This window comes from Euprymna scolopes, chromosome 20 (assembly GCF_053919585.1).
Source record: "Euprymna scolopes isolate OS-2025 chromosome 20, ASM5391958v1, whole genome shotgun sequence".
Classification (NCBI taxonomy): domain Eukaryota; kingdom Metazoa; phylum Mollusca; class Cephalopoda; order Sepiida; family Sepiolidae; genus Euprymna; species Euprymna scolopes.
The window spans coordinates 18,660,841-18,680,206 of NC_136501.1; the positions used below are offsets into that span (position 1 = coordinate 18,660,841).

Below are 19,366 nucleotides of genomic sequence, written 5' to 3' on the forward strand. Positions count from 1 at the left end.
TGTTCCTAATAGACCCTGACACAACTGGATTGATTTTTATGAAATTTTATACAAATGTACTTTATGTATCTGGTAGTGTTCTTAGAAAGGTTCTGTATCAGAATGTCTTCAATAAGTATCGATAATCGATATTCGAAATAATCCAATGGAAAAAGCAGCAGGCGATTTTGACCAAAGTTAACACCTTACACAGCCTAATATCCCAAGTGCATTTGAGAAATTTTATTACTACACAAGCCGAAAGTCTTGGCATATAAAATCAATATAGGTTATTTGGTATGGCAGAAATGTATTTGAAATTAATGTTTCTGTTTAGAGCATAATTGAACCAGGATACTTGACTTTTGCATTTTAAACTTTAATTCATGCCATTATATATAACCATAAGTTTATAAAATCAACAGTAGGTTCTCTACAGTGCAATGTAGAATAAGTCTGTGTCGTGCAGCTTCCTCCCAGTGATGGGGCCCTCAACCAGAGCAGGCAACCAATTAATATGATTGAAAAATGGGTGATTTCACCGATTTTGATGACAACAAAAATATGAGAGTATGAAACATTCGTTGATCATCAGTCAATCTCTGGCAATGTCCGATCTTCTTGCTAGTGTGTGTCTGTATATATATATATAAATCGTTTTCTCTGGCTGCCATGTTGAAGCTCAGCAAACAGAAGCTTCTTGGGCAGTCTGTAGTCTAGCATGCAGACTACATGATCAGCCCAGCGAAGCTGAACCTTCATCAGGATAGTGGGATGCTTGGGAGTCCAGCACGAGTGAGGGCTTCTGTGTCTGGTATCTTTTCCTGTCAATCTATGGAAAGGCCCTGAAGGCATCACTGAAGGTCTTCAATGTTGATTTGTCATCATGGGAGAAGACAGCTTTAGATAGAGCCAAGTGGCAGGCTGCTGTTCATGATGGTGCCTACAAATATGAAAATAACCGAAAAGTTGCTGCAGAGAAGCGCAGAAAGGACAGGAAGGGCAATGTTTTGAAGCCCTCAACATCTGCTATGATTCCCTGTTCTCACTGCAGTAGAACTTTTCAAGCAAAGATTGGGCTTATCAGCCATATCTGCACTCACTGATGATGATTCCCTCCACTCTACCCTACAGGATGATCAAATGATCCTTGTCATTCCGACGGATGAACAACAACATATATATATATATATATATATATATATATATATGTTTATTAAAAGTGTTTTTTTTTAATACATTCATGCATATTAGTTTTAGATTTAAAATCTTTTTACCTGTACTAATAAGTCACCATTTATCAAGACCAAAAGCCATTCAAGGATGTGTAAATGAGACTCTCAGTTGGATAATAAACAATACTGAGAGGCTTGAAAAGGATGAATGGACAAAATTTGATTATTGAAGTAGATGGTACAGCAAGTATTTATTAACATTGGATTTGAAGATGACCACATTGTAGTCTGCTAATAAGCAGTCCTGTGGTAATGCGTTCCAATGATAGGAAGTTTTCATGGAAATTCTGTTCATGTAGGAAGAAATGAAAGTTCTTTGCAATAATGGTAGGTAGAAGAGTTTTTGCTGTGAATATTTTATAGGAAAGAACCAGAGATTATAACTCAGTCGACCACTTACCATGGAAATAATGATTAGAGAAAGACTAGAAACGTCTCCTCTGTGCAAAAAGTTGTGATAATAAAACAAGATTTTGCTGTGAATATCTTACAGTGATGAACCAGAGACTGGAGCTCAGTCGAGCAATGCCTCTTCTATGAGAAAGGGGCTGTGGAGAACAGTAAAGATCATCCCTTAATAGACTGCAAAGTCGATGTTATAATCTATCGAGAAAAGAAAACGTGCTCCTTTGAGTGGCATCTACCCAGATGTGGCAGTAGTACACCATCATAGGGCATATCTGACCATTTAGACAAGTAAAAGATTGCATCAAGAGTCAGCTACTTTCTAGAGAGATAGAACAATTTAATCTTTTTTCCAACGATCTTAGCAACAGATTTTACGCAAGTCTTCTATTTCATTAATCAGAAGCATTCTGATACAAAACCTATCTCAGAACACTTCCAGACACAAAGTACATTCGCATGAAATTTTTTAAAAATGAGACCAATTGTTTTGAAATTTATAGGGAACGAACACACACACACAAAGTGCCTTTTATATATATATATATATATATATATATATATATATATATATTACTGTTTCATGCTTATATACATATTATAAGGTGATACAACACATTGTGCAGATATTTTCAGTGCTTATGGGGTGGAACGATAAAATTGTCGCCCTAAAGAAAACAATACTATTTTAAAACTTTTATTGAAAAAAATCAATTCAGCTAACTTGATTATGTAATAGAGCTGATATCTATTCAATGTAGCTGCCTTCAGCCTCAATCACCACCTTGATATTGGTTCAGAACTTGGAGCAAGCCTTTTTCACAAGCGCCGGTGGGAGGTTGGCGAATATTCAGTGATCAGGCTGGCTTTGGTGTTGTGGGAGGTCATGTTGGTGATGTTCTCATTGTATGATCAAACAAAGTAATTCAGTGGATTCAGGTCAGGAAAAGGGTGGCAGTGAAAGAAGGGTACAAAGCTGTAGCACTCTGTCTGAACCTAAGCCTGGGTTTCTTTGGACTTGTGGGCTGGTGCACAGTCCTGCTGACACAACCAGGGTTTGCCAGTAGCCACCTGCCCGAGTACCCTTTTGTGTTGACTTTCAAGCCGACTTCAAAGATGTATGTGAAGTGGCATAATGTGGCCCTCACATGAAACCAAAACAAAGACCATAACTGTGGCCAGAAACTTTGTGCCCTCAAACATTGAACTGTCCAGATTTGCATTTTGAGGGTGCTAGCAATGGTTCTGGTTTCATAACTTGGATTGATAGAGAGCATGAGCTGTACAGCAACACCTCTCTGATCTCGCTCGTTGAACATTGTGTTACTTTCAGACATGATAGAAGGCTCCCATCGCTCTTGGGATTTGTACACAACTGGTCAATTAGTACATGGTGTACAAAAAAAAGAAAAAGAAAAACAGTTTTCATCAAACAGAAATGGAATATTGTCATCTTTTCTGAGATGATAACTTTATCATTTCACCCTGTACTTCCACAGTGCTCAATACATGAATAGAGCTTATTAGTAGCATGAATATATATATATATATTTATATATATATATATAAATAAGCATTTACCCTGATGATTTCTTGTGGGAATGAAATATAGACGCCTCTCTAAAGTTTACTTGGCATAGATATATTTTCATACTACTACTACTACTTTACAGACATATATGGTTTATTTTTAATGCAATTTTCGCAAATCAGCAGATTTCAAAAGAAATCTTTAACAATCTGGTTAACATACGTATACGACGCCCACTAATTCTCTTCGGCTGATTCCAGTTGGTTCTGGTGTAGCGACTCCGACAGATTTCCTGGGATTTGGACCTTTGTCAAATAAGGTGAATTGCGTCCCCAATAAATTGGACCTGAAACAAAGAGGCAAGAAAAACAAAATATTATAATTTAGATGAATAGATTTAAAAGATATTTTCTAATAACCGCAAAAAAAAAAAAAAAAAGAAATACTTAATCATATAAGAATGCATACATTATTAGTGTATATGATTTTAAGGATAAACTGGATGAACTTAGAAATATTTGGTAAAAATAATTTATAAGGATATTTTTGGAGTCTATCTGTAAAAAAAAAAAAAGAAAAAAAAAAGGATTTGATCTGTTAATGTAAATCCAATATAAAAAGCAGATAGACGATTCTATCTACCTACTTTCAGGCCAACCTGCATGTATGCATGTATATATTAGTGACCTGGCAAGGCTACAGGGGAGACAACTGAAGCAGCAAAATTAAAGCTGGCCTGCAGGACTATATGTATATATAAACGTAGGCAAATATTGGTTTGAAAATATAGGTTCTTTTGTCATAAAACTAAACCATAGAATATGGCAACGGGTACCACAATTACAGGAGCCTATTATGCTTCACTTTTGAGGAAATTAAGGGAAGCTATCAAAATCAAGAGGCGGGGCAAGATCAGCAAAGGTACCCTCCTCCTGCAGGACAATGCTCCAATACACAACTTGCATGTGGCCAGATCAGAAGCACGGGCGTGTGGTTATGAAAACATTCCCTATCCTCCCTACTCTCCTGACCTTGCACCCCCTGACTTTCACCTCTTCTAAGCCATGAAGTTGTTTTTGAAAGGAAAGCATTTCCCAGATGATGCAACCTTGATTTCTGAAGTCACGTCATGGTTGGAGGACCAACCTGGGGTGTTCTACAAAAATGGTCTCCAGAGCTGCATCAAACGATGGGAGAAATGCATAACTCTGGGTGGTTCCTATATATATAAAGACATATAACTGTGCCAAGTTTCGTTGCTCTACTCCCATGGGAAGTGAGTCAAGGGCATTATTTATTGCACGCCTCTCGTAGGTTAACTTTGTACTTATTTTTGCATCAAATAATAATCCCTAACTTTGCATCAGACAAATACCATAATAATTTTGCTGTACTTTATCATAACGAAGGTCCATTAAAATTTCAGCCAGATTGACCCAGAAAAAGTAGAATTGACAGACAGACATACAGGTAGCTTAAGAGAAATATGATATATTAAAATTATTTTTCTATGCACATCAATTTAGCTATAAGACTTGAAATTATTTTCTAAAATAAACAATATATTATTTAATGTAGTAAAAATACAAAAAGATACTCTCATAAGAAATATATATCTATAAAAGTGAACGTGTCTGTGTGTCTGTGTACATTTCCCTATGCAATAACTCTCAATTTTAAGTCTACAGACTCGAAACTTGATATACAGGGTACTGAGATTTGGGAAAATCTTTGTGATCGGTTTTCGGTCAGAAATTTGGCTGTTAAGGAGTTAAAGTTCAACGATTTGACCTTTGAGAACTCTACCAAACTCCTCCGCCAATTTTGGGTCTAAACACTTGAAATTTTAGATATAGGTTCCTTGGACATGGATCTAACTTAATAACTTGATTTGAGCCCTAAACAATAAATGTTAAGAGGTCATAATAGGGGTCAAAATAAAAAAAAAATTGACCTCTCTTCTTTTTTTTTTTTGCTTGCACAACGCCAGGCTGAAATGCTTGTATATATATATATATATATATATATATATATATATATATATATATATATATATATATATATTATATATGTATAATTGTTGTGTAGATTGGTTTCCTAGACGTAAATTAAAGAATGATCAATGGAGGACAGAGCAGGTATATACAGTCTGTTTATTATACAAACATCATTGTGCATACATGTTTCAGTGGAGTCCCACCTCATAAGACCCAGGAAGAAAACGTTATTAAAACGGGAATCAAAGTTCAATTTTTTTAAAAAATAACAGTTGAAAAAACATTTTTCGCTAAGTAACAAGTTTTGAAAGATTGTCAGTGATAGAAACACAATCGCAAAAGCATTTTATTATTTCTAGTTGCCATTTGGAAAAATAACTCGCAAATGCAACTATTTCACTCGCAGTGTAAAGCCCTGTATTGAAGATCAGCAAAGATACCCTCCTCCTGCAGGATAATGCTCCGATCCACAACTCGCATGTGGCCAGATCAGAAGCATAGGCGTGTGGTTATGAAATCATTCCCCATCCTCCCTACTCTCCTGACCTTGCACCTCCGACTTTCACCTCTTCCAAGCCATGAAGTTGTTTTTGAAAGGAAAGCATTTCCCAGATGATGCAGCCTTCCCCAAAACTGATTCATTTTAATGTTTTTTCCTCCCATGGTAACATTATGTGTAAATGAGCGCACCAATCTTCATACTTACCTGAGTTTTCCGATATATGCTTCTCCACAGCGTGATAAATCTGTCGGGTCTGTCGAAATGAGGTAGTTGGATGTTGTGCTTTTCTTTCTCTTCCTTCCAGCAAGGAGAAACTGCTGAGAATAATAGAAAATAATAGAAATTACATTGAAAAAAAAAGAAAAAAGAAAAAAAGAAAAGAAAAGAAAAATGAATACAAATAATTTTAGACAATCCAAAAAATTGCAACAAATTAATGTTCGTAATTTGGTTTATTCAGACTACTGTTTTTTTCTTTCTTCCTTTCTTTCTTCCTACTCTTACTCACCTCAAACAAGGTATATTGCCACTTGGAAAGTAAGGGCTACTATTTTGATTATGCCTACAGGGGAACGATGTAGGGAGTTGAGTAGCAAGATGCCTGTTCATATTATATTTAAATTTCTGCATGTTAGTACAGTTTTCTCGCATCAATGAATGAAGGGATAGGATTTTGCTGCCTGTTGGATTAGTCGGGAGTATTCACATCAAAGGGACACAGAATTCTTGCAATATTTAACCCAATGAAACTGTCTCCATAGGTCCATGGCACAACAGGATAGAGTTGATTATAATTGATAGTCTAAGTAACAGTCTTTTGGAGGTTGAAGGTTCAATTCTCAGGATACAATTATGAATTTTTAAATACTTCTACCCAGTTCTGGTTTTCGGAATGAGACCATTCTACCCCTGTAGTTTAAATAAAGGATCCTGTTCAAAATTTCTCACAGGAAGCTTACATCGGCAAAAAACCGTTGTGAGAATAAAATCCAAGATGAGAACAGTAGTCCAAATTATTCAAATTAACAATCCTCATCTAAAAAATTTTGAAATAATTACGAATTCTAATCATAAAATATTGTCTGTGTGTCTGTATCCACAAACATTAGCGTAATTTAATTTTAAAATTTCAAAATGTGCACCAAGCTTTAGATATTTTCTAACTGACATCAGATTGGTATCATCGGGTGAACCCAACATCTCAAAGTCCAGTGCGGTTTGTCACTTTCATGAGTTTGGGAAAAAGCATCAAGAGCTGCTGAATTCGGTCAAACTATTGCAAGCTTTTTGATACATCTGAGTAATATATATTAAGTTTTGTTAACAGACACATAATATCTTTTATAGTATGATAGCTAATGAAATACTGTATTCTGTGTCAAATAAAACGTTGAGATCAACAGGAGTATTTCAGAAAATTTATGCTTCATCAGTCTAGAAGTAGATCATAACACTGCAGAGACAACCAAAAATAAATTCAGAGCCAAAATGTTTTTACAATTATTTCAAAGTAAATTCATTCGAGAACTTATAAATAAACAAGATTCTGATTGTTATGAATGCTTAATTTATCTCCCTGATATACAGATAAAGGTTTCTTTCACAAAAATTTACAATAACGGAGAAAAAGAGATAAAAAAAAAAAGATTTAGAAAAATTCAATAAAAATTTTTTTATATGGCAAGAAATATGGTACCAATATGCCTTAGAGTGGCGGAAATGCTAAGTAAACTGTTAGACTGATTCCAACACAGAAATGTTAAAAGATCAAATTTAAAATCTGACCTAAGAAATCTTCGTCCACTAATAGTTTGTATACTACTAGCCATGCCGTACACGGCGTTGCCTGATATACAGTAAAGTTATTTTAGTTTGCAATTTTTATTTGTTTGTACATTTTAAAAACTTATACAAAAAAAGAAATAAAATTTTAGTTGTACAGCTAATAACTTCGTCAATTAAAAATATAAGTTATTTTTTATTTTTCCGTCCATAATTAAATATTCCTATTAGTGATGGCACAATTCCAATTACCAATTTTTTTCTAAATTCCTGATTCTGATGCCTGGTTGTAAAATCTGCTGAAGCAAGATATTTTAATGTATCAAAGAAAAAAAAAGAAAAAAAAGTGATTTGGATTCCATCAACCAGAATTGAAACCGAAAGCAAAAATTGTAAAATAAAGTAAAAATAAAAACATATAAATTAAAATATTTGCATGGGAAAATGTTCTAAAAATAACCAAAATGAAAAGGTGAAAAAAATGTTAAAAAACGTAAAATAAAAGCTACTTAAATGTGATATTCGTTCAAAACAGACCCGAACACTTAAAAGGCAAGTATTTAGTTTGTCTGCTAAAATTACGAGCAAACGCTTTTGCCCACACGGTAACGAGTGCTTATGACGTCATAATGTTATAAAATAAGCGTTTTAAACATAGTTTTAGTTAAATATGCATGCGTGATTTGCGAAAAAAGACACCCAGAATATAGAACCTCCCCCTACTTTCTAAAAAGTGGTCCAGTTGACTGCTGCAGAATTAATCTTTTTTCTAATTTTTACATATTATGCATCCGAGGTATTGCCTTTTCAGATGGTACCAGTTTCAACCCGGCCGGATGCGGATGACGAAAGTTTTTAGCAAACATACAAACACACAGACAGGTCTCCTTTATATAATAGATTAGCCTGGGTACCCGGCGTTGCCAGAGTGTGTCCAGGTGTGTGTAAGGAGGTTGGTTGAGCAACCAAAGCCCTAAAAAAACAAAAACAAAAAACAATGAATTAAAACAACTCAAAATAGCAGCAATTACCCGTGCGAGCGCAAAAAAAAAAAAAAAAAATTATGAGTCGTAGGCAGGCTCGAACCCGTAACGTACAAGTGGAAAAGGAGGTAAAAAAAAAAGCAAACGGTCTTATCGATGTGTTCACCATGATTGTGACGTCACAGGTATTCAAAATGACCTGTTTTACACAACGTCGTTCACGCAAGGCTTGAATGAATTGCAAAAATGTCAACGAAAAAATTGACTCCTTGTAAAAAAAGATCCAGTTGATGGAGAAAGAATAAATATTTTTGGCCAATTTTTTGATATTTGTCATCTGTAACATTGATCTTTAAAACGATACTAATTTTGTCACATTTTGATGTGTTTGTCGAAAGTTTTTGCTTTTTCATATATTAGACTAGCAAAGGTACCCAGCATTGCCCGAGTGTGTGAATGTGTAGTAAGAAACCAATTAAACAAGATTCCTTGAATTTCCCGAGGCTACCAGACCAGGCTGTCTGAAGATATTGGCTTCCTGAGATGAAATGCCCCTAATATTGATGCTTTTTGTTTTTCTACTTCCTTTTGAAAAACTTAATTATTTTCTGCAAAACCCAAAACAAAAATAACAACCAACCTTTTCCCCCATTTTCCCTTTCTATCTCCCCCACTTCCTGACTGGTTTCCTAACTTAAAATGTACTAAAAAATAATACTGTAACCCTTTTCCCTCTCCCATTGTAAAACTCATTCATATTTTGCAGGGTAGGGAACAAAAACGATAAAATCAACTATAAAACAACCAAACTAGACTCTACAAAATAGCGATTGAAGATACAAAGAGCTTGAAGAATAAAAACCTTATACAAAATAACTGGATACAACATGAATACTATTTCCAAAATAATTGGATTCGGCATTAAATAACCTGAAAAATGTTGATATGCCGTAAAACAAAACAACCAAACGAAAACTTGAATTTCAATTTCTTATTAAGACCTCTTAAGTGTAAGCCTTAAATTTGGAAAATTTTCTAGAATCAAATTACGAAATGGATGTTAATTAAAATTGGAATAAGGATTCGAGACAAAGTTTCGTAACATATTTTTATTTTAATCTTTATAACGGGGAGGGGGTATGAAGGCGATGCAAAACTGTTCTATTTGGGAGAACGGTTAATTTTACCTGCTATGGGACGGGTATTTCTTCTAGTATTAATACCAAAAATACAGATGGAAAATGAATCAATAAAAGCAAAAAATAGAAATACAAAAAGAAATCGAAAGAAAGAAAGAAAAAAAACAAAAACAAACAAACAATAAAAACAACAAAAAATATTCATGATTTCCAATATCTTTTCTTTTTATTGCCCTCACTGGTTGGGGAGGCGGTAGAGGGATAGAGGGGGGGTAAATATGTGAATAAAAGTAAACAGAAGAGAGGAGGGAGACAAGGGGAGAGAACTTTATTGATTGACAGGTTTTTGTTTTGCATGTAGAAAAAGAAGTCATTTCATCTGAGGAGAAAAATATGGACAAAGGCAAGAAAACATATCTGGTCAGATGCGATCGACCACACCGGATCACACATGTGCGTGCGTGGGTGGTGTGTTAGTATATCCACAAGTATTGGAGTATGTTAATATGCATGTGTGTGAGTTTGAGATGCATGAATGATTGTGTGTGTGCGTGAGTGTGTATTTCTGTCCTAATCTGGTTGGGTTCTTCTTTGGCAAAAAGCCTGAAAATATTGACAAACTATGGATTAGGACGTGAGTAATCTCATGACCCGGAAGACAGCAGAGGAAGACCTCCTGATTTTGAGAATAAGAAGATGAGGGTAAGAGGTTATAGAGAGAGCTAAACAATTGCAAAATTATTTAAGGAAAAGGGTCAGTCTTTGGTGTCATGTTCAGGACAAACACAAACACACCAAAAGAACTGCATCTATAGATGAGACCTTTCGGTCCATCTATAGTATATAATGCAGACATTTTTCGAACTTTTTGAGAAGTTTTCTGCTTCAGAACATTTTTCTGTCAGAGGGTAAAGAATTTTAAAAGAAACTAAGCTGTGCTATTTGTTATCTATACAGACATGCTCATATAAAAGGCAATAGTGTCATTCAACATGCTGAACACCCTAACTTTTTTTTTTTACTCAGGCTCCTAAGTCAACAGAGTAGGAGCCATTTTTTTTAATGACTTTTTTCCTGTTGATGGACGTTAAGGATGAAATGTCCCAACTAGTCCTAGGAGGTTCACTCTCACAGGCGTTGTCATCACGGCTTTCAGGGAAAGAAGAATTATAACTTACTACCTACACACCCCTATTGGGAAATGTCGATGGGGTGCTCAGGCAATTTTTACATTCTTTAGGAGAATTGACTTTATATCCTTCACTTTCTTGACCTTGTGTCGCATTTTCCTGCAGTGGGAAGAAAGTAGATAATAGTTCAGCCAGGGCTTATCCTCCAAAGCCAAACGTCCATCCTTACATGCCACTGCCTCCTTTTCTTTTTTTTTTTTTTGAGGGCGGGGGGGCAAGATTATTGCTTATTGCCTACCGGGAATACTGACAGGACTGCCAAGGAAATTTTTAAAAGGCCAGAATGCTGCTTTGTAGAGGTGCTGGTTTGGCTGACCTATCTCCCTGACATCGTCACATCTTCCTGCAGTGAGAAAGAAAGAAATACCAACATGCTGAACACCTACATAGAATGATTCTGTGCTGTTGTCTGCAATTTCTGTTCTGAAGGGGCTGAAGTAGTCCTTCAGGAGATGGATGAAATTAATGTGCGCTACAAGCTGTGTATTTATTTGCTTCCCCACTGAGCAAATTAGGCACAAGGCCGTTTTTTAATATGGGGAGGAAAACCCAGCTCCCCCAAGGGGGCACTCTGGCAGGGTTCAAAATTAGCAACTGTCTGATATGAAGGGTTTCCCCCACATTGACCAATCTAATTGACTTAAAAAGCAATTGTCCAATATGTAGGGTTGCCCCCACATTGACCAAAACTGAATACTTCCTTTTCTGCTCCTGGCCCGAAGGCCAAGAACAACCTCTGCGCAAACTACAAGCCGATTGATTATTATTTTCGATTTTTTTTTTTTTACTAAAAACATAACTCATTCAAAATCAATTCACAGACAACAATTTAGGTGACTGAAGTAGGATTTAACTTCTTTTGAACTTAATAAATTGCCACAACATATCAAGGCTAAAAGTCACTTAAGGATAAGAGTTATAATAAGATGGATGGATTGTTTTAAGTTAATGAACCAAAGATTCAAATCGGTAAACTGATGGATTCTCTTTAACAAAGTCGAAACCAGGGCCAAAGGTCTGGGTGGGTTCTGTTGTGCACCAAGCAGGAAGTTTGAAGATGGATCCGAGCCCCATGAAGTGTGTTGGAATCTCATTACACCTCAGGTTTGTCCATGTCAATTCCCATGTGACGTGGTGGATGTTTTACTTTATAAGAAGTATTGAAAAAAAAAAAAAAGGGCAGCAAGTCTCGCATTCGGGGTGTATTTTCTGTGAAAAAGTAGAGGCCATATATAAAAACAAATCACCCAATCTTAAAATTTTTTACCAAGTGTAAAATTTCCTGCAAATGCGTCAGTATAATTCCTATTCTATGAGTAAAACGGATGTATAAAGTTTCAATAATATTTATCACTACGAGCATCTTTGATGAGGAAGGCAGAAATTTATGCAAATTGGGTGAGTGAGCAGAGCGAGAAATTTGAAATACGCATGGCCAAATGAAATAGTAATGCGGTGCTTTTTTTTTCTCCCGAATGAGAATCCCAGCCGGTTGTCAATAAGACACATAATGCAGATTTTTGTCTTATTAATCTAATTTATAAAACTCACTATGTCTGTCTGTCTGTCTGTCTGTCTCCATATTTTCAAACTCTATCTCTTCCAAAACTAAAAGTTGCAGAGTGGCGCTAGGGGCCTCAAATGATTGGATTTTTTTATAGAGCGTTGGGTCTTTAGCCAATTAAAATAGATTTTTAGGGGTCGAAATTGAAAAATCGTTAAACATTTTGTACATTCATCTTAGTTTATTTTTAATTTTTAATCAGTTCATATGTGTGTCACGTTTGTACGGTGGTAACGTCACCAGCTTTGAATGCTACAGTTTTACTTTCGGTTTCGATTCTAGCTGATAGCACCCCAAAAACTTTTTTATTTTTGCTTTTGAAATCACGACTCTATAATAATAATATATGAAATCTGGACAAATTAAAATATCATATTTAAGCATATTTTACAACCTGGCAAAGCTGAGCCCCCCCCCCATCTAGTTCAATATATATATAAAATTTGTATATATGAATGTGTATTAAAATTTTTTTACACAACAGCCCCCATAAGCATGTTTGAAGAGAAATTTTCCTGAAATATATGATATAGAACTTCCATTAGACGACACTGTCGCAAGAATGCAATATTAAAAATATATATAAAAATACACATATCTTGTATTAATAAAAGGTGAATCCATGTTACTCCAGCATTCTATCTTCGTTTACTTCAGTTTTATGCCGCTCTATTGCTTCGTTACACCTCTGCATTATATTGTTTCCAATAAAGTACATTTATATACACAATAAACAATGCTTTAAGCAAACTAGAATTAAGCCTCTTAGATTTCATTGTTTCATATTCATTCAAACTTCTTGAATAAGTGAGGCAGAAGACTTGTTTAATACATTTCCATGAAGAGAATTACTTTTTTTCAAGAATTTCTCGTTAATATGACAAAACAATTCCCTGCTGACTACAACCTAGTCATCTTCAAGTCTAATGTCAACAAATACTTGTCCAAGTCTTCTTAATACTCTTATTCTTGGATGATTTTAGCCTTGGTAAATGCTGACTGATTATTCATATTATTTGGATTCTTCAGGCTACTGTTCTCATCTTGAGTGTCATTTTCACAACGTTTCGGTCGATATAACCTCCGACCTTTTTCAGGTGTATCTTGTCGAACTCGAGAATGTTTCTGTCAGGCTCAGGATCTGGACGAAACTTCAAATTGAACCCTTTAATTACTTCACAGGGTTAGAATGTTTTCGTTCTGTCAGTCACAGATAGAGGTCCTAAGTAATTCCCAATTGTATTCTTTTTTTGGGGGGTCACTTACACTGAGAATTGAACCTTCAACCGTCAGGAGAATATCACTTTTACACTTGATTTTTTACTGCACCACAGGAACCTTGCAGAAGCTGACTGATTAGTATAAAATAAAAAAGCAAACTCGCACAAAGTCGAAAAACTAAAACAAATATGTATCATTGGATGAGAAATGGATGGATTTTAAAAAATAAAACAGATTAGAAAAAGATTAAAACAGATTATCATAAATTTAATCTCACAGATTATTTTTTTTTTTCATTCGGACATAACAACAAAATCAGTGCAGTTAATTGATAAATAAATAAGGAAAATCTAACGAAATGACTGCCAAGAGGGCATTCTCCATTTTTGTCTCGATTTTGAAATGGATACATTAAAAACATTGCCAAGGCTGCTGCAAAGAAAGTGGGCTATTGTGCTAGAAAATTATTCCAACCAGAGAGTATCCTATATCTTTGCAAGGCCACAATTTATCTACATGTGGGCTGGTGCATCTACCACTAGTCTCGCCCTCTTGGATAGGGTCCAAAAACTAGTCTCAAATCTAATAGGTTCCACAGTATCAGCCAACCTCCAACCTGTCATATCGTTGCAATTTGTATCCTTGTTTTAAAAGTATTCAATGGAATTTGCTCTGATGAATTCATAGCACTTATGTACCTTTGACATACATACACCCAACTAACCCGACAAACAGCAAAATCCAACCCCTTCACCTTCCCTGGTTGTACTAACCCGCAGGAGTTTAAATGTACTGTAAACAGAAACCTCGCTTCTCAACTCTTCACAGTCTTTGGTTAGACAATCCTAAATAACAGCCTCTTACATAAAAAATTCATCTATTGCTAATGGAGATTTGGTATCTGTCTGATGCTGAAATTAAACGATTACTTCTATTAATGCAATATTTTTCAATGCATACTTCTGTTTAATGTACTATTGCTTATTAATGTACTATTTCTCCATGTCCGTTCAAGAGAGGTAGGTATGTAACAGCGTGCATATGAGTGCATGGGAAAATAGTAGCAAAAGTTGTAAGATAGCTGATTTGCTGAACAAAAAAAAAAGCACATATGTAAATTAGGAAATGTGCGTGAGCTGGCGCGAGAAGAAAAAGGAAAATAGGACACCCCGTGGTCAAGGGGAGAAAAAACTCAATGCCAAAGGAGACGGGCATGTAAAGTGTGCCAAGCAGGCGTCCAGAAGAAAGAAAAACACGTACCAGGTTAGATGAACATGTGGCAGCGAGAGACTTAAGTGAGTAACGGTAATAAATGCTTTTGTTAAAAAAGAAAAAATGCTGACGTCATCGACTTTAAGTTTAAACATACTTGACAAATTATTGATGATAACATCCTCTAAAACTAGCTGAAGATATTAGAAAGAGATCCTATGCAATAAAAGCTGAAGATATTAGAAAGAGATCCTATGCAATAAAAGCTGAAGATATTAGAAAGAGATCCTATGCAATAAAAGCTGAAGATATTAGAAAGAGATCCTATGTAATAAAAGCTGAAGATATTAGAAAGAGATCCTATGCAATAAAAGCTAAAGATATTAGAAAGAGATCCTATGCAATAAAAGCTGAAGATATTAGAAAGAGATCCTATGTAATAAAAGCTGAAGATATTAGAAAGAGATCCTATGTAAGAAAAGCTAAAGATATTAGAAAGAGATCCTATGTAATAAAAGCTAAAGATATTAGAAAGAGATCCTATGCAATAAAAGCTGAAGATATTAGAAAGAGATCCTATGTAATAAAAGCTAAAGATATTAGAAAGAGATCCTATGCAATAAAAGCTGAAGATATTAGAAAGAGATCCTATGCAATAAAAGCTGAAGATATTAGAAAGAGATCCTATGTAATAAAAGCTAAAGATATTAGAAAGAGATCCTATGTAATAAAAGCTGAAGATATTAGAAAGAGATCCTATGTAATAAAAGCTAAAGATATTAGAAAGAGATCCTATGTAATAAAAGCTGAAGATATTAGAAAGAGATCCTATGTAATAAAAGCTAAAGATATTAGAAAGAGATCCTATGTAATAAAAGCTAAAGATATTAGAAAGAGATCCTATGTAATAAAAGCTGAAGATATTAGAAAGAGATCCTATGTAATAAAAGCTAAAGATATTAGAAAGAGATCCTATGCAATAAAAGCTAAAGATATTAGAAAGAGATCCTATGTAATAAAAGCTAAAGATATTAGAAAGAGATCCTATGCAATAAAAGCTAAAGATATTAGAAAGAGATCCTATGTAATAAAAGCTGAAGATATTAGAAAGAGATCCTATGCAATAAAAGCTAAAGATATTAGAAAGAGATCCTATGCAATAAAAGCTAAAGATATTAGAAAGAGATCCTATGTAATAAAAGCTGAAGATATTAGAAAGAGATCCTATGCAATAAAAGCTAAAGATATTAGAAAGAGATCCTATGTAATAAAAGCTAAAGATATTAGAAAGAGATCCTATGCAATAAAAGCTAAAGATATTAGAAAGAGATCCTATGCAATAAAAGCTAAAGATATTAGAAAGAGATCCTATGTAATAAAAGCTAAAGATATTAGAAAGAGATCCTATGTAATAAAAGCTGAAGATATTAGAAAGAGATCCTATGTAATAAAAGCTGAAGATATTAGAAAGAGATCCTATGTAATAAAAGCTAAAGATATTAGAAAGAGATCCTATGCAATAAAAGCTAAAGATATTAGAAAGAGATCCTATGTAATAAAAGCTGAAGATATTAGAAAGAGATCCTATGTAATAAAAGCTGAAGATATTAGAAAGAGATCCTATGCAATAAAAGCTAAAGATATTAGAAAGAGATCCTATGTAATAAAAGCTGAAGATATTAGAAAGAGATCCTATGTAATAAAAGCTAAAGATATTAGAAAGAGACCTATGCAATAAAAGCTAAAGATATTAGAAAGAGATCCTATGCAATAAAAGCTAAAGATATTAGAAAGAGATCCTATGTAATAAAAGCTGAAGATATTAGAAAGAGATCCTATGTAATAAAAGCTGAAGATATTAGAAAGAGATCCTATGTAATAAAAGCTAAAGATATTAGAAAGAGATCCTATGCAATAAAAGCTAAAGATATTAGAAAGAGATCCTATGTAATAAAAGCTGAAGATATTAGAAAGAGATCCTATGTAATAAAAGCTGAAGATATTAGAAAGAGATCCTATGCAATAAAAGCTAAAGATATTAGAAAGAGATCCTATGTAATAAAAGCTGAAGATATTAGAAAGAGATCCTATGTAATAAAAGCTAAAGATATTAGAAAGAGATCCTATGCAATAAAAGCTAAAGATATTAGAAAGAGATCCTATGCAATAAAAGCTTAAGATATTAGAAAGAGATCCTATGCAATAAAAGCTTAAGATATTAGAAAGAGATCCTATGTAATAAAAGCTGAAGATATTAGAAAGAGATCCTATGCAATAAAAGCTAAAGATATTAGAAAGAGATCCTATGTAATAAAAGCTGAAGATATTAGAAAGAGATCCTATGCAATAAAAGCTAAAGATATTAGAAAGAGATCCTATGCAATAAAAGCTAAAGATATTAGAAAGAGATCCTATGTAATAAAAGCTGAAGATATTAGAAAGAGATCCTATGCAATAAAAGCTGAAGATATTAGAAAGAGATCCTATGTAATAAAAGCTGAAGATATTAGAAAGAGATCCTATGCAATAAAAGCTGAAGATATTAGAAAGAGATCATATGCAATAAAAGCTGAAGATATTAGAAAGAGATCCTATGCAATAAAAGCTGAAGATATTAGAAAGAGATCCTATGTAATAAAAGCTGAAGATATTAGAAAGAGATCCTATGTAATAAAAGCTGAAGATATTAGAAAGAGATCCTATGTAATAAAAGCTGAAGATATTAGAAAGAGATCCTATGTAATAAAAGCTGAAGATATTAGAAAGAGATCCTATGTAATAAAAGCTGAAGATATTAGAAAGAGATCCTATGTAATAAAAGCTTAAGATATTAGAAAGAGATCCTATGTAATAAAAGCTGAAGATATTAGAAAGAGATCCTATGTAATAAAAGCTGAAGATATTAGAAAGAGATCCTATGTAATAAAAGCTGAAGATATTAGAAAGAGATCCTATGCAATAAAAGCTGAAGATATTAGAAAGAGATCCTATGCAATAAAAGCTGAAGATATTAGAAAGAGATCCTATGTAATAAAAGCTGAAGATATTAGAAAGAGATCCTATGTAATAAAAGCTGAAGATATTAGAAAGAGATCCTATGTAATAAAAGCTGAAGATATTAGAAAGAGATCCTATGTAATAAAAGCTGAAGATATTAGAAAGAGATCCTATGTAATAAAAGCTAAAGATATTAGAAAGAGATCCTATGTAATAAAAGCTGAAGATATTAGAAAGAGATCCTATGCAATAAAAGCTGAAGATATTAGAAAGAGATCCTATGTAATAAAAGCTGAAGATATTAGAAAGAGATCCTATGTAATAAAAGCTGAAGATATTAGAAAGAGATCCTATGTAATAAAAGCTGAAGATATTAGAAAGAGATCCTATGTAATAAAAGCTAAAGATATTAGAAAGAGATCCTATGTAATAAAAGCTGAAGATATTAGAAAGAGATCCTATGCAATAAAAGCTGAAGATATTAGAAAGAGATCCTATGCAATAAAAGCTGAAGATATTAGAAAGAGATCCTATGCAATAAAAGCTGAAGATATTAGAAAGAGATCCTATGTAATAAAAGCTGAAGATATTAGAAAGAGATCCTATGCAATAAAAGCTGAAGATATTAGAAAGAGATCCTATGCATTAAAAGCTGAAGATATTAGAAAGAGATCCTATGTAATTAAAGCTGAAGATATTAGAAAGAGATTCTATGTAATAAAAGCTGAAGATATTAGAAAGAGATCCTATGTAATAAAAGCTGAAGATATTAGAAAGAGATCCTATGTAATAAAAGCTAAAGATATTAGAAAGAGATCCTATGTAATAAAAGCTGAAGATATTAGAAAGAGATCCTATGCAATAAAAGCTGAAGATATTAGAAAGAGATCCTATGTAATAAAAGCTGAAGATATTAGAAAGAGATCCTATGTAATAAAAGCTGAAGATATTAGAAAGAGATCCTATGTAATAAAAGCTGAAGATATTAGAAAGAGATCCTATGTAATAAAAGCTAAAGATATTAGAAAGAGATCCTATGTAATAAAAGCTGAAGATATTAGAAAGAGATCCTATGCAATAAAAGCTGAAGATATTAGAAAGAGATCCTATGTAATAAAAGCTGAAGATATTAGAAAGAGATCCTATGCAATAAAAGCTGAAGATATTAGAAAGAGATCCTATGTAATAAAAGCTGAAGATATTAGAAAGAGATCCTATGCAATAAAAGCTGAAGATATTAGAAAGAGATCCTATGTAATAAAAGCTGAAGATATTAGAAAGAGATCCTATGCAATAAAAGCTAAAGATATTAGAAAGAGATCCTATGTAATAAAAGCTGAAGATATTAGAAAGAGATCCTATGTAATAAAAGCTGAAGATATTAGAAAGAGATCCTATGCAATAAAAGCTGAAGATATTAGAAAGAGATCCTATGTAATAAAAGCTGAAGATATTAGAAAGAGATCCTATGTAATAAAAGCTGAAGATATTAGAAAGAGATCCTATGCAATAAAAGCTGAAGATATTAGAAAGAGATCCTATGCAATAAAAGCTGAAGATATTAGAAAGAGATCCTATGTAATAAAAGCTGAAGATATTAGAAAGAGATCCTATGCAATAAAAGCTGAA

At 33.6% G+C, this 19,366-nt stretch overlaps 1 protein-coding gene across 10 annotated transcripts in view; it reads right to left on the minus strand.

The window, feature by feature from the left end:
- The window catches only part of LOC145241346 (tubby protein homolog), a 480,960-nt gene that overhangs the window by 31,645 nt on the left and 429,949 nt on the right, over positions 1 to 19,366 (minus strand). For 8 of the 10 annotated variants that reach the window (XM_080104210.1, XM_080104207.1, XM_080104201.1 and 5 more), the window contains 2 exons: positions 5,854 to 5,966; positions 3,373 to 3,496 (listed from right to left, as the gene is read on the minus strand). In XM_080104210.1, the coding sequence (XP_079960336.1) occupies positions 3,373 to 3,496; positions 5,854 to 5,966 (237 nt within the window). The remainder of the gene's footprint in view (positions 1 to 3,372; positions 3,497 to 5,853; positions 5,967 to 19,366) is intronic. The other 2 variants (XM_080104202.1, XM_080104204.1) reach the window with 1 other exon arrangement.